This window comes from Cryptotermes secundus, unplaced genomic scaffold (assembly GCF_002891405.2).
Source record: "Cryptotermes secundus unplaced genomic scaffold, Csec_1.0 scaffold680, whole genome shotgun sequence".
In the NCBI taxonomy this organism is placed as follows: Eukaryota; Metazoa; Arthropoda; class Insecta; order Blattodea; family Kalotermitidae; genus Cryptotermes; species Cryptotermes secundus.
The window spans coordinates 83,549-107,243 of NW_019731231.1; the positions used below are offsets into that span (position 1 = coordinate 83,549).

Genomic DNA, 23,695 nt, shown 5'->3' on the forward strand with positions numbered 1-23,695 from the left:
TGAGACATATCTTGCTCAGACAAAGGGAAGAGGTGGGATTAGTGAGGTTTATTTATTCACATCATGTGCCTTTTGTTTTGGGAGGACAGCAGACATACCTTTATTCTTTGAATAGAATCAAATATAACATACTGAAGTTGTCAAACTTTTTTCAAATTACAGTACTAAAAAAGTAAGACAGAAAATATATTATCAAGTTTACTATCTCTGATATTTATTTTAGTCACAGAGTATTTGTATTTTGTTGATTCACAGAACATCAAAAGGCAAAACAGGACTTAATGATGATAAATATTAGTGGCAGATGTAATGGGATACTTCCCATTATGACTTAAATAATTTTTATGTTTAATTCTCAATGTTAGTGACTGGCCACAGTTCTGAAGTTAATGAATGGTATACAGAGATGGTAATACTGCAGACATTTATTATCAACATAAGAAAATACATGCATTGTATTTAGATATTAGCCATCTATGTACAGTATGGTGTGGTACCTACATTAATTCAGCCTCTATAAAATATTCATTTTTAGTGTATTTTGAGGCAATCTTTGTGTGTACTATTCTGTAAAGGACTGGAATACACCACAATGTATATATTGTATATTTAAAACTTGATAATAACTAGAAAAATAGTTGTAATTTTGATCAAGTAAAGACAGTTGAGTTTACATACTATGTAGTACAGACTGTCGTTCGTACATATTTTCGGTTATATAATTTTTTCCAAGAGGCTCAGTTTGATATTATTGTCTTTTTAATGTACAGTATAAAATAAATGCTGTGATTATTATTTACAATATTTATATGTCATCAGATTAATTTGTATTTATCACGACTGTATTAAACCACCTTTCTTTATTTATCCTAAGAATAAAAGGTGTTTCTTTCATAATAGTTGCCTGAGTTTCCCCTGAGATACATCAGGTGCAAAGAAGACACATCCAGAACTCCCAAGAAAGTGAAGTTTGCTCTTTTTTCGTATTTTTTTTTAATTCCGTTACATGACAATAAATACCGGATACCTCATGCATTGCAAAATTATCTGGTAGAAATACATGTTCTCTCCATTTCAATAAAGTATAGCAATTTCTGTAACTGATTCTAGTGGTTATATGCATAATGCACAGATGGTCTCTAAAGGAGCACATGCTGAATTTGCAGGTTCAGATCCCACTAAGGGCATAGATGTACTTTTTTATCTCCATACTCCCTGCAATTAGGTGGTTCTACCATGGACTGTCTCCACATGAAAATAAAAACATTTCTTAAATATCCTGCAGCCATTAACTGTGGAATAAATTATCTTAAAAAAATATATCTGCGACTTAGAGGTGATATTTTATGGTGACACTATGTCTTGATCGAGTAAAATTCTATTAGGACATTTTCTTATTGACAGTTACCATGTATGGATAATTTGTATTCTGAAGTATCGTTTGTATCGTGGTATTGTTTCTTGAAATTAAGAAATTGTTTTGCGAGAACATGCTAATATCCGCTATCTTTAAAATTTTATTTTCATAGCTGTAGCTGTTGATGAAAGGGAGGGTATCATTCAGAACATATAACCCTCTGAAGCCAATAGAGTTTAGACTGAAAAGGTTTCTCCTATCTTAGAGCAGTATTGGTTGTGTATATAATTTTAAACCATACAGTGGCAAAACAAAAAGTAAGGTTTTTATTTATTTTTTATTTTTAATATTTGCATCCTGTTGTGTGAGTATTACTAATAATACAGATTCCACTGTCAGGGCAAGTATACTTTATTAATATAAGTTCCACTACATGTTTCGACCCTTATAGGGTCATCCTCAGGTGTTGTTATTTACCCATTCTCATTATTGAATTGTAAACCATGTATTCATATTTACATACATAAGCTTAAAGTTACTACTTTCTATGTACATTTATATTCAAAATGTTAGATGTTGATTTAAATACAAGATATATATGAACTGAAAGTTAAAAATTAGAAATTAATTAGAAGTGTCATATGCTGTATTCAGCTTAGTGTTTGTTGCTGTAGTAGACCACACATCTTTTCGTCTGATTCTTCTATTATTGGCAAGATTCGTTTGTGTTAACCGTTTCTTGAGCACGAATTTATCTTCTTATTACCAGGATGTTAATTGTTGCTGTTTTTGTGTTGTCCAGTTTGTGTGGTATGCTTTGCTGTGTGAGTATAGACCACACAGCAAAGCATACAACATAAACTACACAAGTAAGAGTCCAGTTCTGTTTAAAACTACGAGATCCATGAAAGAATTGTTATATTGTGTTATGAAAAACCCTACAAACCCACCTGGATATCACGTCCACACTACATATCACTGCACTTGTGTAATGAGTGATGAGACAGTGGGTTATGCTTTCATTCAGACCCCATGCAAAATTTGCCTCAGCTTGGAGGAACAAATATTTGGTTACAGAGTTCAGTACTTCCCACAAAAGGGACCAAAATGAGGTGACAGAACTGCAGTCTGATACCCAAATCAGCTGTAATGTAATCAGATTCATTGTTAGGCTACATTAAATATGGGTGGAGGGGGAAACAGCAGTGGCGACTGATTTGCCATATATCAGTTTATGAGTACAAAGAAGTGGAACAGAAAAAGTTCTAAAGATACCATAAGAGGCCTGTAAATCCCAACAGGTTAGGACAGAGTCTTGCCAGGTTCCTAGGGCATGAAATAATGACCAGTAGTGGAAGAATGCCAAGACAGACCATCTAGTGACCCACCTGAATGCTAAGCTTCAGTTTATTCACAGGAAAAGGTGATGTGTCACTTGGGTGTAAAGTGAAAAAAATTGCAGAAAGAGACAATATATTCCTGAAAGACGTACAATAAAAAAATCGTGCTGTGAAGAATACCACACAGTCAACTGATGACAGTATAAATAGTTCAGAAATATATATGAGAGTCATTGCCAGAAGTGACATTGTATATTGGAATGTATATTTACTTCAGTGTATGCATTCTGAACTGTTAATGTATAGTCAAGAATTTCCACCCACACTCAGTAGGCACCCAGAAGACTTGCTTTCATATGTGAAAAACCAAAATAATTCAGTTGAAATTGTGAGAAAGCAGTAAGAAATTTGTGGGAAGTCTGTGAGTAGTGAATACAGTGAGATATGTTGTTCCTGCAGGATCATCGTCTTATTTTATAAATATAAAACCCTTAACTGCCTACTGTTAACTTGGCCACCAGCATCATTGTAACAGGAGATTTAAGTTCTGCCAATAAAGGATAAAAACTTTGCAGTATGTGATCACTGTCCTTTTGCTGGCAAGTGAACATCTTCAAGCTAATACTCATTCTTCATGCCATATGTGCAAGTTTTAGTCATTTTGAACAACTTTATGCACATTTTAATACAGTTATTTTCCTGCAAGAAATATTCTGCTTGCAGACAAACACAAAATCGCTTGGGGAAAGTTTAAGTATATGACATATTAATATTGACAATGGCAATACATCATGAATTGATGAGTATACATGTAAATTTTCTCACTGATATACAGTGAGTTGTGAGATGTTGCTTACATCCAATTATGTAATCATAAAACTAAAAAAGCGAGTTATGTCAGCTGTATAGGAAATTTACAAAGCATTTACCTGTCAGCATAACTTTACCAATATTTTCTGTACCTTGGGGTGTATGATATACCAAGAACCAAACAATCATCTCAGTACATGTAACAAAGTAGAAGCTTAGTCCCCATTTAGACTACTCAAGATATTATGTATGCCTTAAAAGTCACACACATGTTCTGTGCATTTACGTATTTTTTAAAACGTGTTGCAGTAATTGGTTGCTTTTATGGAGCAGGCATCTCTTTTTAGCATAGCTGTTACTACTGGTAATCCCCCTGCACAAAGCTAGCAAACACCTTTCTCACAGAATGTTCAAAATTCTTCATCCTCTTAAGTCTCCATCTGTATCCCCACATCCCTCATCACACACACAAACAGGACAGTCTGTCCAGCTGCTTTCCTGAATATATACCGAAACTCAGTTCTCAAAAACTCTGAAACATAAAGTTCTGTGGAAAGACTCCCGTAAACAGGGACTAAAAGAGCTTTTCCCATTTTGTTATACCTCGATCACAGTACCTCCACGAAGGTAATTGCTTGGGTAAGAACTTAAAATGTTTTAAATGTCAATCCAATATGGCTATCAAAAAACAAACATAGAGACAAGGTAGGATGGGCATGCTGTCAGCATATATAGCCATTCAAAGCTATGACATATGATAAAAAGAGCAGAGCTAGGAAATCAATAAAATCGTGGCTCCTCAAAACTTAACTTTTTTTCTCTCCAAGGTACTGTTGACATATGAAAGAGTAAACAGTTTAGCTGCTACAGTTTGTCGAAAGGAATATGATTTTATAAGAATTAGTTGTGATAGTACTCTACTCTCCTTAGGCACAGATTTGTAGTGCTATGAATCGTGTTTCTTATATCATATTTGGATAATGTAGATTTCTAATCTAATGGCAAAGCACAATATAGCATATTGGTTGGTATGCTGGAATCATGTTCAGATAGTCATATGAGCGAATCTTGGTCGATGGAATTATTACATTGCTTGCAATTGAAAATATATTGTCACGCGTGTGAGTGACTATAGACGGGGTTTGGATTGGTAATTGGATTTATTGAGCACTTACAAATCGTAACGACACGTGACTATAGCGCTATCGCAAATTCACACACTCTGCAGTTCGCTACAGCGCGTTCTAATTGTAAGGGTGATCTGATGATTTTACTTCATTGTAGTAAGAATACATTCTTGTGAAATTTCATATTATGTGTTAGTGGACCTTCCTGTCTTCTGGGTGGTGAAATATGGTATCTTGTTACCGCTTAGGCCAGCCCGGTTTATAGTCGAACGTCGACTACATAAAAACACAAATTTTTGGTTGTTCACATATACTCGTAGAATTATCTATAAGTATTTAAAAAATATGTAATTTATTAAAGAGTTGTAAGTTTTATTTTAAGCCCAGTAATCCGACAGATTACAAACCAATGCTTTAATTAGTTCCGAATATCTAGATTCCACTGTATATTGACATTAATGATCTACACGTGTATCCGTTCCAAATTTCAAATAACTAGCTCCAGAGGTTCAGTAGTTGCCGTCATCAGACCAAAGCTAAATATAGATTACACGCAACCGCTATATTATTGTTTTATATTAAAAATAAACGTACTATAAGAAACCTTGCATGTCTTTCAAAGACATTTTCAGCATTTCAGGCACCAAAAATAAATGGTCCCGTTGACTCTTCCACCTAAGAAGTCCATGCGGCCGACATGTTATTTTACAGGACATTCAAAAGCACGCGGTTGGTATATCCCCCAAAAGCATAACGATCGTGTCAAGTTACGTGAAATTTGATTACATGATTCAGAATTTGGAAGGAGGATATACACATCACGGTAATCCAATGAGCATAGACCTACTTGTTCTTTCCTCGGAAGGAGAAAGTAGACAAAGAATTGGTAAATTGGTTCCGACTTACGTTTGTATGGATTACATGGCCCTTTGGAATAATCTGGAGGTCTACGCTTTAGCTCCAGAGGTGGGCCGCGAAATAGCTCAAGCGGTTAGTCGCTGGCTTCCAACCGCGGCGGCCCGGGGTCTGGTGAAGTGGGATTTGTGGTGGACGAAGTGGCCAGGGGCAGGTTTTCTCCGAGTACTTCGGTTTCCCTTGCCAATCTTCATTCCATCAATTGCTCCACAATCACCCTCACCTATCATCTGGGGCTGGTACAATAGGCCAGAAGTGGCCGCAGTACAAGGGACTTAATCCCACCCCACTAGCATTAAAAAAATAGTTCCAGAGGTCGGCGGAAGCCAGAGTTACTTTAGCGGTATTGAACGTCATAACGAAAAAAGATTACCTATCGCTTGTCTAAAGAATAAAAAGGTGCATCTGGAATTATTAATAATTATTTTGCTTTCTGAGTGACGTTGTTTAACTGCATTTCGGTATATCTGGCACTTTCTATTTTTGTTTTCGTAAAAGTATTACAGCGTTCCGTATATAATGCCTCCTATTTTTTTTAAAGAAATCTACAACAGATACAGAAAGCATAATAATGCAGTTAAATAGAGCAAGATTTCAGCTGCTTACAGTTATTTTTCCACATAATCACCACCATTCGTTATGCACTTTTGCCAGCGATTAACAAGAGCCTGTATGCCGCGCCCGTAAAAGTCTGCGCCAGCAGAGGCTAGCCACTTCCTTACAGCTGCAATGACAGCATCATTGTCTGGAAAGTGTTCCCCACGTAGTCCATCTTTCTTGGGCCCAAAGAGATGGAAGTCTGAAGGTGCTAAACCAGGGCTATAAGGTGGATGTGGTAGGACAGTCCAGCCAAACTTTGCAACGTGCGCGGTGGTCGCCAAACTTGTATGGGGTCTAGCGTTATCATGTTGCAAACTAAAGGTTGTCTGCTTCTTTGACCTGACTCGGGAAATGCGGGCTTTCAGCTTAGTCAGCGTCGTTTTGTAGCGTTCAGAATTGACAGTCCCTAGTCGTTATCTTCTGATCTGTATGGATGAGGCGCTGTTCATTGTGAGAAGTGGCAGCTGAGCAGGGACGCCCAGGGCGTGGCTTGTCGTGCACTTCACTTTCGCCTCTGTTGAAACGCACTACCCACCGCCTCACTGTGCTGACTTCCACTGTATCGTCTCCGTACACCTTTAGCAAGTGTCTGTGGATGTCAATGGGTACAATTTGTTCGGCAGTGAGAAATTCAATAACACATCTGTTTCATACGCACTTCTATGTCAGACACCATTTTGGTAGACTGCTCTGCTGTTGCTATCTGTAGATAGTAGATTGGCGGGAAGGTTCAACCTTTACTACAACACCACCAACATCCATCTCAGACGTTACATATTAACACAAAAAATAGGAGGCATTATTTACGGAACGCCCCTAGTAATTACGCCGGTCACGGTAGCCGAGCGGTCTAAGACATGCACTGTTTTCGCTCGCTCGGAAGCCGGGATCGTGGGTTCGAATCCCACTCAGGGCATGGATGTTTAGTTTGTGTGTGTACGTTTTTCCGTGTTTGTGTAGAGGTAGAGGCCTTGCGACGAGCTGATCACCCGCCCAAGGAGTCCTACCATATGTCTAAGATCTAGTAAAACCGAAGTGAAACGGAGAGTTTCATGGAGGTAGGCCTAGGTCCACTGGGTCTGTAGTGCCAATGAAAAAAAAATAATAATTACAAGTCGACATGTAGCCACATCTTTCAACGAATTCATCCTACATCAATGGTAATTAGAATATTTAGGATTCTCTTCCATTCGCTATCCTGACTGATGATACCTTTACCTTTAATAATAGTAACATAGGCTTATAATTTTTCATCCGCAAGATCTTAGCCCAGAGTCTGGAACTTAACATTTAACATGGACGTTGCATCCCATCGCAAACTTAACGTAATGTCACGTGTCCAGAGTCCCGTGACAAATAATAGTGGATTCTTAGATTTGATCTTTGGGTTTATTGGACGTTAATAACACATTTACATTCGGTTACAATAATTCACACATTCAACTCCTTCTGGATACCGAATCCCTCACTGTTGACTGCGTCTTGCACCTCTGGTCTCCTGGAATTTGCTCTCACGTCTGCTCTGTGCCTTCAGTTCTGAACTCTGAACTGCTCTCCCTTTATTCCTGCCGGGCGGATGGGATAGGAATCACGTCCTTGAGGAGTTCAGTTTTGTCATGTCCTTTGTAACAGTCTGTTTAGAATGTCGTTACTATGGATATGTCTTAAATAGCTCCATAAAATTCCAGGGTAACGGTGTACGACTATTTCGCGTTGCCACGGGAACGAGCCCCACGAAGCTCCGCCCAGCAGATACGCAGGTTGTGGCTTTCAGGCCGCTCGTCACCGCTCGTCACTGTATGCGTTGTTGCGTGAACGTGTTTAATTGTAACCCCAGACACGGCTGCAGGACTGTGACTACCAAGCCGTTGTCTAGCAATGGACGTCCGCTCTGACTCAGATATTCCGGCATTTAGGTGTCAGGCCACATTAACGTAGGTTCAATGAAACTGAACCCAAATTTCATAATCTGTCGCCGAATTCTTATACTTGGGACAAATGTATACATGAACAGGAAGAAGAATAAACTACAAATACCTGCTAATTTAAGTTATCATCAGACATCGTAGGAACAAGCAGGTTATAAGCAGTTTGACTGATCATTCTATAGTATTGATATGCTACTTTTTGCTGTGCTGTCCAGGAATTTGGAATTAGAAAAATAAAACGCAAAAGGAACGAAACCTACTCCACAATGTTAAATAGTAAGACATTAAATACAGACTAAAAGAGAAGTTGTCAAGAGGACAGGATGTAAACCGAGCATTAAATGTGGCACATATAAAGGCAGGCTACATTCACAAACTACATTTTCCGTACGTGACTTAACGACGCATTTTAATAGAATTTGGAAAATGAACAATACTGCTTAATACACGTATAATCTCTGATAATGAATATGAAATTCACTCTCAAGAAAACTGATAGGCCTCATCCCAGAAGAGATTATTTTAGAAATAAAAACAGAAAAATGTGTAGTTAATTTTCCTACAGAGGAAATAGAAAAAAATTAAATATTTAAAGATCGATGAAGTGACTAAAATAGGTTATTTTGTGATCGGTTGACTAAGAGTCCGCTGGACTACTAAACAGTATTATGTACAAATTATGAAGCTCCTCATTATGCAATATTTTTCGGTCTTTTGAGTCTCTATATTAAATGCTTTAGCAGATTTTGATGAAACGCAATATACCGCGCATCTGTTACCTGGTCTTTAGGCTTACGAAGAGTAAGTTCTATTTACTAATCGTTTTGCTTCCCTTAATGATCCGAGTGAACCTTACGTTCATATTTCGAATCGACAGACAGACTTCTGCAAACTTTCTTTACGGCGGTTGTTATACAACCATTACCGATCCTAAATTCAATTTACTTTAATTGACTTGAAGGGTAATTTAACGGCCTGTATGGAGTTTTAAGTAAATATTTAACTTTTACTGATTTTGTATTAGTATTACAAACTTTATTCCTTTATTTTAAGGTCTTTTTTTTAAAGACAAGGGGCACGCGGTGGTGTAGTTGGTCGAGGCACTATGCTACAAGCCGAAAGGTCGCGGGTTCAAGTCCCAATGAGGTCATTGGATTTCTTTCAATTGACCTAATCTATCCGGCCGCGCTATGACCCTGGGGTCGACTCAGCCTCTAACAGAAATGAGAGCCAGAAATTAATTAAATAATTTTCCTGGGGAGTAAAGCGCGGCCGGCGCGTAAGGCTGACAACCTTACCGCCATCTTTGAGTCGATTGTCTAGATAATGTGGGACCCTCAACGTCTCATAACCCTATGGGCCTTCATGGCCTGCTATAGGGATAGCTTTACTTACTAACTTATTTTCAAGACTAAAAGATCTACATATTTAGGCTTATCTCCATAAATATCAACCTCAGATAAATATGTCTCGGGTATCGGGTATACAGGAATCCATAAATAAGATCTGTCGATCACAGTGACCGCACGGTCTAAGGCACGAACTGTCTTCGCCAGCTCAAACACTGGGATCGTGGGTTCGAATCCCACTTGATGCATGGATGTCTGTGTGCGTTTGTTCATCCTTTCTGCTATCCTGTGTATAGGCAGCGGGCTGATCTCCCGTCCAAGGGGTCGTACCTACTAAGTAAGTAAAAGTAAAACTATCCCTGTAACAGGCCATGAAGACCCATAGGATTGTGAGACCTCGAGGCTCCCACACTATCTAGACAATCGGCTCAAAAATGGCGGTAAGGTTGTCAGCCTTACGCGCCGGCCGCGCTTTACTCCCCAGGAGAATTATTTAATTAATTCCTGGTACTCATTTCTGTTAGAGGCTGTGTCGACCTCAAGGCCATAGTGCGGCCGGAAGGATTAGGTCAATTGAAAAAATCCAATGACCTCATTGGGACTTGAACCCGCGACCTTCCGGCTTGTAGCATAGTGCCTCAACCAACTACGCTACGGCGTGCCCCCGTCGTACCTCCTATGTATATGATTAAGAAACTGAAAATTTGCCAAGGTTCAACAAAAGGCTGTACAGCTATATAGGCTATATAGGAATAGATAGATAGATAGACAGATAGATAGATAGACAGACAGACAGACAGACAGACAGACAGGCAGATAGATAGATAGATAGATAGATAGATAGATAAAAATATGTTCTATGACTTCAACAATTATTTTCACTTATCATTTACGATTTCTATATAGTTCCCAATAAGCTTATAATAAAAGAACCTGTTACGCGTGTGCCATCAAAAAGTTGTCCGACGTTTTAATATCGCTCTCTCATTAGCTATAATTAGACGTAAGTAATAATCGAAACGCAAATTTTAAAGCTATAAGAAGGATGGATTTGTTCTTTCGCCTTGCTCATTAGATCTCGCGTATGGTGTGAAGTAGATACACCGGAAGACCCTTACCTGTAAGAGAGGCAGAGAGGCAGAAAGACAGAGAGAGAGAGAGACGAAGTAAGAGAGTAGGTTCTAGGGCAGGCATGTCAAACTCACCTTGTACAGAGGGCCACCTCAGCCCTATAAATAATAGTCCAGGGCCGCACTTCAAAATAGAAATATACATTAGATTTTGATACTCGTAGTTGATAATTTAATGTTTAAATATAACCTTTATACGTTCATCACAATGTAACATGAGCACCTGTCTCTGTGTGAAAATGAACTGAATGACAATGTACAAGAGACTACGGGATTAGTAGGAAGGTGTATCTTGTCTCAATGGTCATAAAACTGAAAGTTTGCTAGCAGCCCATTAGGCAATGGTTGGGGGTTGCAAGCTAGTTTTGAAGGTACAAATCCCTTGCACTTGTCTGTCAGTTGCCACCCTCCTTGCATTCTTACTACGCCTCCAAAAGGGATTCTTAAAAATACTTGGGGTGGTGAGGCTGTGCGGATTTTAGTGCAGTTTTTTTTTCTGTGGCACTACAGCCCCAATTTGGGCCTAGGCCTACCTCCATGAAACTCTCCGTTTCACTTCTGTTTACTAGATCTTACACATTCGGTAGGACTCCTTGGGCTAGTGATCAGCTTGTCTCAAGGCCTCTACCTGTAGACAAACACAGAAAAACGCCACAAACATCCATGCCCTGTGTGGGATTCGAACCCACGATCCCGGCTTCCGAGCGAGCGAAGACAGTGCATGCCTTAGACCGCTCGGCTACCGTGACCGGCATTTTAGTGCATTAACCTTCTGAAATACAATAGTTTGTCCTTCACGAACTTTACAAACCGTTAGTTGGACAAACCCTTCTGCAATTCTCAGAATCACTTTTCCTGCAGCCTGCTAATTTATGTCTGCGTGAGACTTCTTGTCTTCTGGTCTGTTGGAAAATTGTCTTTACAAAAAATATTTCTACTAAAACTTTAATATTAATTTTAATATCAATTAGCTCTAAAAGTTGAGGGGCCGCATGTTTGACACGGCTGTTCTAGGGCTACTATGACTGGGATGAGTGCTACAGCCAGCATTGCCATGGTGCAAATGCTGGTTGAACCAGAAATAGCTCGCTCACTTTCTTTCCTTATTCATTTCCCCGGCAGCATAATTTAGTCTTCCGCCGGGGGCTCTCAGAGGCTGATTTGGACACAGGTCCCATCCGTTTACCTTTCCTTCGCGCTTGTAGGTACTTCAACTGTAGATAGAGTGACAGCAAATAAAACGCGTTCCTTCAGTATCTATATTTAGTACCTAAATAATTTTATCTGTTTTAGAAATGTAAGTACGAACCGCCCGCAGATAATAAATATCCCAGTCTCTTACTAGGAAAGAATGGCGGGGAAAGTGCAAAATTATAAGGGCGAAATATGCGAAGTGTGTGTTTTGAGGGGGTAAGTGCGCTGAAGAGATCGGCGTTTCTGCAGTGGTGGCCCACTTCGACGCTGCAGTCGTGGGGAGACGGTGGAGCAGGAAGCATAGGCGCCGACAATCATCGATTCCCCTCCCGAACGTTTGCTTTTGCTTCTCGAACTCTCGACCTCGGTATAGGCTAAATACCAAAACAATTCTACTGAGTGATGAAATAATTGTCGTCATTTATGACATAAAACATTGGATATTCAGTGAACCAAGATGCCGTTAATTGCGATACCATCAAAGTGCTTGTCCCTACATTTTAATCGAGTTCGATTTTAATAAAACAACTTTCTTCAGCTGTAGAGGATGGCTGACAGCGAAGGAGGCTCGGAGCAAGATGATGTTTCATTTCTTCGAACAGTAAGTTGTAATGTCTGTTTAGCCTGTTTTGTTCAAGAGATACGCGAGTTCAATCGCATGCAGCTATGAACATCAGCACAACCAGAATGACTCAAGCCACATGTTTTTTTATTGCTAGTGGGGTGGGACTAAGTCCCTTGTACTGCGGCCACTTCTGGCCTATTATACGAGCCCCAGATGATAGGTGAGGGTGATTGTGGAGCAATTGGTGGAATGAAGATTGGCAGGGGAAACCGAAGTACTCGGAGAAAATCTTCTCCAGCGCCACTTTGTCCACCACAAATCCCACTTGACCAGACCCGGGATCGAACCCGGGCCGCCGCGGTGGGAAGCCAGGGACTAACCGCTTGAGCTATGGCGCGGCCCAAGCCACATGCTACTTCCACTTTGGTTAACTTGCGGTCAAATTTAAATGAAAGATAAGGCTGTCTTCGGCCCAGCATGAAATCATACGGTATTTTCTACCGGTACCAGCCGAGGCGCGGCACTGCCGGAGGCTGCAGAGGAACGCGATCTTAGGGCTGTACTTACACATGCATATTTAAAGGTTTAAATTTGCAGGAGAAATTTTACAAAGACGATGTATAACATTACCTATTTACAAGTCTTTTAACACAGCTCACATTCGAGCTGTAATTGCAAATAACAATGTCAAAAAATTTTTGCAACGAGATAATAAATAGACGTATTTTTAAATGTTTACATATCTTGTAATATATTCGATATAACTTGGGGTTTAAAAATCTGAAAGTCAACGTTTGAAGGTTCTTTTTACATCGACATTTAGCGAAGACAAAAATATATATTTACGCATTCATCGTCATGACTAGAACAAATGAAAGCCAAAAAAAAAAACCCCTCTTCTTAATAGTATATATTTACTAATTTCATCTGAGTAACATGCAGACATTTCCAGCTGTGTTTATGTACTTCGAAACTATGATGTTGGGATGCAAGATTTGAGGTTTTCACAGCTGTGACTATGAAGAATGCCGTCTTCTTCGATGTGGCGCCGTGTAGATAATGTATAAACCGACTTTTCTGAGGAACGTATTGCCTCCATTTTCATAGTAAGAGCAAGGAACCAGCGTGAGCAGTTGGCTGCAGACCCTGAAGATAGAGGAAATACGTTCCTCTGAAACGTCGGTTTATACATTATCTATACGGCGCCACATCCCAGAAGACGGCATTCTTCCGTTTACATTTGTTTCAGGAAACACCTGACTGTTCCATAAAAACGATAAACTTTTCACGTGTCATTGCAAATTAAGTAATACTTCTATGTTTATTTTCGTTTTATTTGAATCAGTTTTGTCACTTTGCACATGCCCTTTCACTTCAAATTGCAGTTATTTAGCGAATATTTGCTGAATTATTTTGCTTATATAGTGTTTGTGTTAGCATTTTAAACTATCATTCCGAACGTGCGTAAGTTTAGGAATGTCTGTGGTGGGATCACCCTGTGTTTATTCACGTGGAGATGGTGTTCTTTTATTTTAGGTAAGCGAACGGAATCCGCTGTTCAAATGTAATGATGATAATTCTCACACCGGCACGCAGTCTGTAGGCCTACAGTGATGCTGGAAGAGAGGATGCACGATCGATAAACTTCCGTGCCATGCGGTATAATGCTCCATAGCACAGAAACTGAAAGAAATAAGTAAATTGGAGCTATACATCACAGTACCATCAACTTCGATTCCATTTCTGTAGTTTAAATTAAATGATTTTCCTGCTAAATCCATCCAAAAGAACAAAGCGGCCGTTGTTTTTTTACTTCTCTCGAGAGGAAACAGGATTATATATAAAAGTTCTTAGTCTTAGTGTTCGAAAGCTTACGATATGGCTTCTTGTAGCGCAGTTTAACTTCTAATATTTCGCCACTGAGGGCAAAAATGCCCCTACCTTAGCTTTTAGTCATTCTGTGAAGGAAGCATAACATAAGAGAACAAAGTTCTGACTTCTAATGCTACACAGTGGAAATGAATATGAATAAGGCATTCGGGGATTCAAACACAAAAATATTTTACATCATACAGGCTTTTATACATTATATCATTGTCGGTGTAATGATGAGGGACGGGCTGGGCGGCTTGGGTTCGCTTCCCGGCAGTATAAGTTTTTACTCTTCTCCACAGCGTCCAGACCGGTTCTGGGGCCCACCCAGCCTTCTATCCAACAGGTACCGGGAGCTTTTTCACTGGGGTAAAGCGCCAGGCACCCGAAGCTTGCCCCTCACCACCATCTAGTGTCGAGGTCCACGCCCCGCGTATGTCTTCATGGCATAGCTCTTAACCAATTAAGCTGAGGGACAACTTTAACTTTACCGTTAAAAGTATAGAGAGACGGTCTGAATGTTTATGTTGTTATTATCATTTATAGTTTGAATTAAATAACAGAAACTCCTAGACTGTCGGTCTGAAAAATTATCTCACCTCTTCTTTTCGTTGTGTATCTCTATTTTTTGTTTAATTGACAGTGATTTCAATGCATCATGTAACCCAGTGTCGAATGATACGAGAATCAGTGAATAATGAATTGGAGAGGATGTGGTAGGTAACTCTGTGTCGGATTTCGGGCCGAGATTTGAATCAGGACTTCCCAGATATAAAGTGCTATGGCGAGGGCACACCAAGGAAACTGGCAAAAGCAACCGCGATTTCCGAGAATTGTTATCAGTCTGAGTTGAACACAACTCAAATAAAAGTTTCTTCCCTTAACCACAACTAAAAGGATTCCTGTAGCAGAAGAGTTACTTTCCATTTCTATTCTGGATGCAAAGTAAGTAAGTAAAGCTATCCCTGTAACAGGCCGTGGAGGCCCATAGGGTTGTGAGACGTTGAGGCTCCCACATTTTCTAGACAATCGGCTCATAGATGGCGGTGAGGTTGTCAGCCTTACGAGCCGGCCGCCCTTTAGTCCCAGGAATATTCCTGGTACTCATTTCTGTTAGGGGCTGAGTCGACCCCAGGGTTATGTGGAAGGATTAGGTAAATTGAAAAAATCCCATCACCTCATCAGGATTCGAACCCGCGACCTTGCGACTTGTAACATAGTGCCTCAACCAACTACGCTACCGCGTACAGACATGACATTTCGTGGAAGATATTTAAGAGACGAAGTGCTTTGGTAAAATATTCAGTGCGTTAGCAATAAATCTAAACATGAAAATGCAATAACACGTGTATAAATTCAGGACTGCACAAAGTTATCAGTAGTTTAAAAGACAAGAACAGCAGAGAAAAATACAATTTGAATGTTGACTATAAACAAATAGCTGTATTGCACCCGAAGTCGTGATATTTGTGCAGGGGCCGACAAAATTATTTAATAATTTTCCTTTTAGATCCAGCTTGAGGCTTTACACGTTCATTATTGCCTTAAGATTTTTTCTGATATGGACTATGCTCTTTCATTAAGATTTTGTTAACAGAATGAGTGTTGCTGCTTTTCCTGACATCTTTATTGTTATACTGTCTCACACAGGTCTGCATTTTAATTAAGTATATACTGGATTTATAAAGATGTTCAGGAACATACAGCCATCGATGCTAAGCGACTCTGACCATATATATATATAAACAAATACACTTGGTCGTCGACTTAGGACCTATACCACTTACGACCGGCCGCACTTAAGACAAAAAAAAAAGATGATTAAAATGTTAAAGTTTTTAAAAATAAATTACAAGGATGATAAAAAGATTAGAAAGGTTAAAAAATAGTGTTAATAAATATATGGCCGACATACGACCAGATCGACTTACGACCTGTCAGTCAGAATGGAAGTCGGTGGAAAGTCGACGACCAAGTGTACATATACTGAACGTCAATTAAATATAGCTGAATTAAACTAAAGACAATTAAGGAATGTTTCGCTATCTAATAAATTTTTGTCGGTATAATTATGAATAGAATATGAAAGAAAGGTTATAGCAGTATAGTCGACTCGGCTATGTAAGAAATTTTGATCCCACAAAATACATTTTTGTCACCACATACTTACAATAATAGTTTACTACACAGCGAATCAAGCCAAAATAATCACACACCAAAAGTGTGACTGATAATTGCCGAGCATTTATTAAAATAAGTGGACGAATCATGAATCCAGATGGCGAAACATGTACATGCTCAAGGCTCCATTTTACATTAAACATTAGACGATGAAGCTACTGCACTCTGCTTCCTTTTTTTCTCTTGGCATTACAGCCCCAGTGGGCTTAGGCCTACCTCCATGAACTTCTCCGTTCATTTCGGTTTTTCTGGATCTTACACATTCGGTAGGACTCCTTGGGCGGGTGATCAGCTCGTCGCAAGGCCTCTACCTGTACACAAATACAGAAAAACGCATACACACAAACTAAACATCCATGCCCTGAGTGGAATTAGAATCCACGACCCCGGTTTCCAAGCGAGCGAAGACAGTACATGCCACTCTGCTCCTTTACTTGAGCATATTTTTTGCTGATCTGTGAGTAATTTTTTTTAATACGCGAATTCTAATGGTGGAAATATCTGCTTTAAATTTAAGTTGACAAAGAATCAAAATGGTTGCTTCATATTCAAACTACGAGTGGCGATTCATAAATTGATGACAAAATGTCAGTTGAATTGAAAGGGCTATAAAAATGGGCTGTCAAGATGACGGATTTGCATAACATTTGGGAGATAAGAATATATGTGAAAAAAACCCTTAATGATAACGAAGTATACTTTTGTAGATTCAGTATTTCTGTAAGAGAAACGGTGCAGAACATACGAAACAGAGGCGCATGTGGTGGAAATTAAAAGGAATGTTTCCATATGGAAACTGACTATGGGATATTGTTCATTTCGTGTTATACACAAGTTTGACGTGTATGTGGTTAAATGGCTGTAATCTGCTTCAAAATATAGCGTATGATAAGCAGCGGGTAACAGCTGACGTGGCATAGTCCCCCAGCTTGTAGGTTTGTAGGGAGACTAATAATATCTCACCTAAAAATATTAGCATATTACGAAATGTTTCAAAGGCTGCATTCATGTGGTTAAGTATAGGGGTCAATAGTTGGTTCTTGAACCTATCACATTGGCCGCGCGGTCTAAGGTACGAACCGTCTTCGCCCTCTCGAACACTGGAATCGTGGGTTCGAATCCCACTCGAGGCATGTATGTCTCTGTGCGTTTATTCTGTGTTTGTGTTGTTCTGTGTGTAGGTAGCGGCCTTGCGACGAGATGAGCCCCGTCTGAGGAGTCGTACCAACTGTATATAGGATTATGAAACTGAAAAAGCGACTGAGGTCCAAGGGGCCGTAGAGCCATAGAGAAAGACAGAAAAAGTTGTCTCTTGTGAACGAGGTAATGAACTCTGTATTCGTAAAAGGCAGGAGGTATCTTAACTAGCTGAGCGAGTGTTAGTTCATCCGCAACAAAAACTCTGCTTTCTGGAATTAATTTAGTTGCCAGTCGATGTCTCATCATCAGGAGTTAATAAGGTAACATCCTACGCTTCTTTGAAACAAAAGGATACACATACAACAAGACCAGTGCAGAGATAACAGTCGTGTGAAATAATGCAGTTATAGGTATATAAATTTATATTTTATGTTTTGATTCTATGGAACAAAGTCCTTCTTTAGGATCGAATAATCGTTCAACACCTCTAGAAATTCCGTGTTTTCATGTAGAGTCAATTAATTGTTAAGTAGGTTTATATTTACATATTCTTTCATTTATTATATTGTAGTTCACCGAACAGTAGTATTAATTTAATGGCTCAAACATTTTTCGTGCTTCCTTTCGTAGGAAAGTAACTTATGGCGGTTCACATAATGGAAGGAATATCCACTAAAAATGAACGCTCGAAATTAAATTACTGCCGGATATCGTAAGTGTGGTCGTTTTAATTAACTGTGATAATGGACAGTAATATAAATAAATAAAAATAGAAGTGTTACATAATATTCCGGGTTCGAATTTTGGCCCGGACTTTGGTTAGCCCGAGCAAATGATTTGTGGCTATGAGTGTGAAGATTGCTGTTCTTGGATGTGACGCCAAGTATTCTGGTAGATGTATGAGAACTTTCCAGCGGAACCTGCTTGCTACATATTTAAGAGAGAACAGTGTTCTGTGGCGGCAACATATTCCTCCGAAACGCCTTTAAACATCTCCCAGGTTATACGGTATCATATCATATCTTAAAACTTGTTGGAATTCCTCTTGTTCAGATCATGGGACATTTCCACGAAACAGGTCATGTCCGATTACTTTCCTTTCTTTTCCAAGTTATAAATTTAATGTTTTAATAATTATGCTTCCACAAATTAGTCTATGCAGGACATAAAATTTTGTAAAATTATCAAGAAGAGAATACAATTTTTTATTCTTAGTTATTTTAAATGTTTTCTCTACAAATGTGGTGAACGCTTCAATAAATTATCGAAATTCCCCCCTGATTCCTTTCCAATTTCTATACAATCGTAATCTTCTTTATTTTAATCTGTCATGGACCTCATCATCCTCACCGAATTAATGGGACATGAAATTATAACTCTCAGTCCTCTTCTACTGTAGGATAAAGCGAAGGGAATCGCTGAGCTGAATAAAGCTTCAGAACACGAAGATATATCGGAAAGTTCAGAAACACTTCCGCGCTCTTAACCGCGTCACTTGATGGAGGTAAATAGATTTACTCTTCGGCCCTCTTGCCCCACGGAAAGTATCGTTGATAAGTAGACTGGGAGGTCTCAAAGCCGATCTGGACGCGACGGGTGAAATCAAAGTCCCTTTCACAGCGGTAGATGGAAATCCGGAAGTCTGGCCATAGTCTAGTTATTCTACTTACTGAGATATCCCGACTCCCCTGTTTCTCTCGTGGCTTTGCTCTGTATGTTGTTTTAATTCGCACAGTGGGGGGTGGAGTCCAGCTGGGCCCACCCGGCACGTCGGCCACTGATTTGGCCTATTGTACTTGCCCGGGTGATCATGATGATGGAGAATTTGGTGGAATGAAGATTGGCAGGGGAACCGAAGTACTTGGAGAAAACCTGCCCCAGCGCCACTTTGTCCACCACAAATCCCACTTGACCAGACCCGGGCTCGAACCCGGGCCGCCTCGGTGGGAAGGGAGCGAATAACCGCTTGAGTTATGGCGCGGCCTATGTATGTGTTACTCTCAGAAATTATAATTCAGGTTACTTTATCTTTAAGTCCTCAAAAATTCATTAATACTACGGATTATCTTATCATTCCTATGTTGATATGTCCTACTTGGACGATTTTGAGAGAGCTACAGTACGTTTTATAAGCAATCAGAACCGCGAAGTCATGGCATTCTGATTGTTTAACAATGAAAATTTTTGTTACTTTCTATAAAAATACTGTGAATTTAAAAACGTTAAGATTTAGAATAATTTGTGACAATAAAATTTGTGCTTCGAAGTTCATTGACGAGTATCTATTTGTCCTTTTTTTCCCTTGGCACTACAGCCCCAGTGGGCCTAGGCCTACCTCCATGAACTCCGTTCACTTCGGTTTTTCTAGATCTTACACATTCGGTAGGACTCCTTGGGCGGGTGATCAGCTCGTCGCAAGGCCTCTACCTGTAGACAGACACAGAAAAACGCCCACAAACATCCATGTCCTGAGTGGGATTCGAACCCACGATCCCGGCTTCCGAGCAAGCGAAGACAGTGCATGCCTTAGATCGCTCGGCTACCGTGACCGGCCTTCGAGTTGTCCTTTAGTAAAATTATATCATCGAACTGCAGTGCAGTTTACTTCGCTGAATTTTCTCGATAAAAATGTATAAACTACAAAACAAAAAGTAACGGAGTTCTCATTCGTTTGCATACTACCCAGTTTATATCTGCTGTAACTTCTTGTTGGACTGGAGTTTTAAACAAGTTTTGAGGTTCTGACGGCGGCGGGGATTCATACTGTGGACGTCTGGGTAATGGAATCGTACAGTCTGGGACATATGTACAGACATTTCGAAGAAAATTACTGCCTCCATCTTCAAAAGAAAGTGAGAGTAATCTGGAAATTGCTCGTTGCATATAGAGAGAGGAAGGGGAGATTCATGAATGGGAAAAGGAGGACGGAGTCCACAAGATGCGAACCGTAGGCCTGGGAAAGGAGAGGAAACCTAGGATAGGAGGACAGAAACGTTAACTCTCATTATGTAAGGCGCTGAAGGAAGGATAACAAATACTCTTCCATAGCTTGCAGGAGAAGGGAATTTCTTGAGATTTCCCTATTAAAATTTTGTACACACGTCTCACCTCTTCCGCCCATACTTCTTGTTCCGATTGGTTAGATCATTTTGAAACATACGTTGAAGACTCACGTAACGGTTATATATAAACTACAGTCAGGAAGTTTTAAGTATGGATAAACACGTATTACTGAATTCATAATTTTCATATTCCAGTATTCGTATTCAAGAGATGTAAGTAAGTAAAGCTATCCCTGTAACAGACCGTGAAGGCCCATAGGGTTATGAGGCGTTGAGGTTCCCACATTATCTAGACGATCGGCTCAAAATTGGCGGTAAGGTTGTCAGCCTTACACGCCGGCCGCCCTTTACCTCCAGGAAAATTATTTAATTAATTCCTGGTACTCATTTCTGTTAGTGGCTGAGTCGACCCCAGGGCCATATTGCGGCTGGAAGGATTGGGTCAACTGAAAAATCCATTGACCTCTTCGGGAACAAAACCCGTGATCTTCCGGCTTGTAGCATAGTGCCTCAACCAACTACGCTACTGCGTGGATCCTTAAAAAAAGCGAAACGCCGTCTCTTAATTAAGAAAATGGTTTCATCTTTGAACCATTAATTCTTGGTCCTGGGAGTAAATACTTTTGTTGTTGATGCCCCCTGGGGCGCCACTTCATCCGTGTAGCAATTATGTAGAGGCTATGATCGATCGAGAGAGCTCATTGCTTCTCCGTGGTGCGTGCTGTTTGCCTATATACTGAACAAACCAGACAGACACTACCAATATACCTTTATTTATTTTCGTCTCCCAGGTGTCACACAGTTAACCAAACTAGGATTCAAAGAATAATGCAAGGTCTGTAGAATAGATTCATATTTAATTATTGAAAAGAACATAGGCCTAATAGGTATAATCGGCTGTGAAATGTTTTATGACGGGTTCCATCTCTCATTTATTTGCTTTTGTGATTGATCGGAGGTCAACACCTGTTGGTGATCTTGTTGGTCATCTGGATTATGACAATGTGTAGTTCCGTGTGTTGTCACTTCTACCCTGACGATGGAGGCAGTGGATTTATCCGAATCTTAGCAGCCGCTCACAAAAGTACATGGCGTAATAGCCCAGAAGATAACAATCTAAATTTTGACTGGCATCGCGAAAGCCTAAAATCCCATTTGTTGTTTGTAATGAAGAAAACGAGTAGAAGAGAAAATGTGGTAACCTAACAAGTTACAAATTTTAGTTTCGATATAGGATGTGATAGTATGGACAGGGACTGGTGGAGGGCTCTTGTGAACTCGGTAATGAACCTTCGGGTCCCATAAAATGCTGAGAAGTTCTTGAGTAGCTGCACAATTGGTGGCTTCTCAAGAATGGCTCAGTACCTTGAGTGAGTGTGTGATATTCTTTTGTCCTTCATACGACAGCATCGAAGGTACTTACAAACAAAACAAATTCCGTGATTTTAGTCCGCAAGCGAACTATACCGACCGAGCGACCGCCGCTTGTCGCCGAAGTTAGTGCCAACTTTTGCGGATAGAGGGTGTCGCGTGGTCAGCGCAACGAATCCCCACGGCCGTTAATTTCGGTTTTCTAGACTGGAGCCATTATTTCCTTGAAATAGCTCCTCAATTATCATCCCGAGGCTGAGTGGACCCCATTCCAGACCCATTACTTCTCAGAAAAATTCTGGTAGCGCCGGGAATCAAACCCGCACCTGTGGATCTGTAGCCAGGAACCCTCTTTAATGTATTAATTTGTTTTTATGGTTTATCACTCTTTCAGTCACTATGCGTTCTCTACTGCAAAATTCCAATTGTATTTAGTTTTATCCTGTTAGAATAATTATCTCCTATTCCCTTCTAATCTCGTCTCCAAATGGTACATATACTCTGGCAGACCGCTCAATGGCGGCCGCATCTTGGTGGTATAGTCGTGACATTAGCATGGCATTGAATGTCCGTACATAAGAGTGCGTAAGGTCTTAAAACAGCAGCCCTGCTCACCTGATTGCTCACCAGACTGCTCACCAACAATATGGTAACCTGTCATAGGGGATATTCAGTAAATTTCACACCTTAAAGGAAAATGGTGGACGGAAATTTTGGCGACCGTTTACACAAAATTCCTTGAAAATTTGTCAGTTGTTTTAAAAGCTGACGCAAGCACACAAATCTATCCACAAACCGCGTTGTAACCTCATAATTCTGCTTTATTTCTTCAGAAATGAAAAATAGGCTGCAATTTAAATACACGTACAAAGGAAAAGAGAAAAAACAGAGTACTTTTAAATCCGAAATGTGAAATGTTTCCGAAAAATTCCTTTCTCATTTTTTACCGAACAAATCTACAATAATTATTGTAGCAAAATAGAAGGCCGATTATCCGAATTAATTAATGGTTCGGATAATGGAAAATTCGGATAATTGGATTAAATTCTTATCCATAAAAACAGTTATAACCGTATTATAATATATTTCATTACTGCAATAATAAAAACTAAGAAACATTTAAAACAGGTGGAACATTAAAAATTAATAAATGTAATTATAAATTAACATTTTCAAACATTTAATTTCAGAAAAGCCAACAATGGTGTTTGTTGCGGTGATTTGGTTAATTGGCACTTAGGTTAATTTGGATTCGGACAATCGGCTTCTACTGTGTATAATACTTCTGTTTACATATCAGGGCCTTATTTGCTCATTTAATGAAGTATTTATGCCGGTTTAATATATTTCTCAGAGGACAATGAGGGGAAATTGCAACCTCACCAGTTGAAACCAACTTTCAATGAATTACTACGTATATTCGCAGACGAATATTATTATGTCTCATACAAGGGGTCAGTGGCCTGAACATTTTAATAAAAATACGTTCTCCATAAAAGATATTGACTGACTTGAATATCAAAACACGAACTCTTCAGTGAGGGTTACTTAGATTATAATCTTTTCAAAACTGTTATGCTTTCGAGACTATCTTATTTATATTCTTCGCCTAGCAGACTAAGTAGCCCATTTCTCCTTCTTTCCCTTGGCAGTCGCTTTCCTCGTCTTCCTTTGTTTCCTATTTGATTATTAATATCTTCATTTTTATTTTCCTTTATACGTCCTATGACTTATATGCATGCAACTTTTCTCTT

The 23,695-nt window shown here is 39.5% G+C and overlaps 1 protein-coding gene across 7 annotated transcripts in view; it reads left to right on the forward strand.

The window, feature by feature from the left end:
- Positions 1-11,767: 11,767 nt before the first annotated feature.
- The window catches only part of LOC111866591 (ryanodine receptor), a 256,073-nt gene continuing 244,145 nt past the window's right edge, over positions 11,768-23,695 (forward strand). For 6 of the 7 annotated variants that reach the window (XM_033752340.1, XM_033752342.1, XM_033752343.1 and 3 more), the window contains exon 1: positions 11,768-12,351. In XM_033752340.1, the coding sequence (XP_033608231.1) occupies positions 12,298-12,351 (54 nt within the window). In that variant the 5' untranslated portion in view covers positions 11,768-12,297. The remainder of the gene's footprint in view (positions 12,352-23,695) is intronic. The other variant, XM_023855690.2, reaches the window with a different exon arrangement.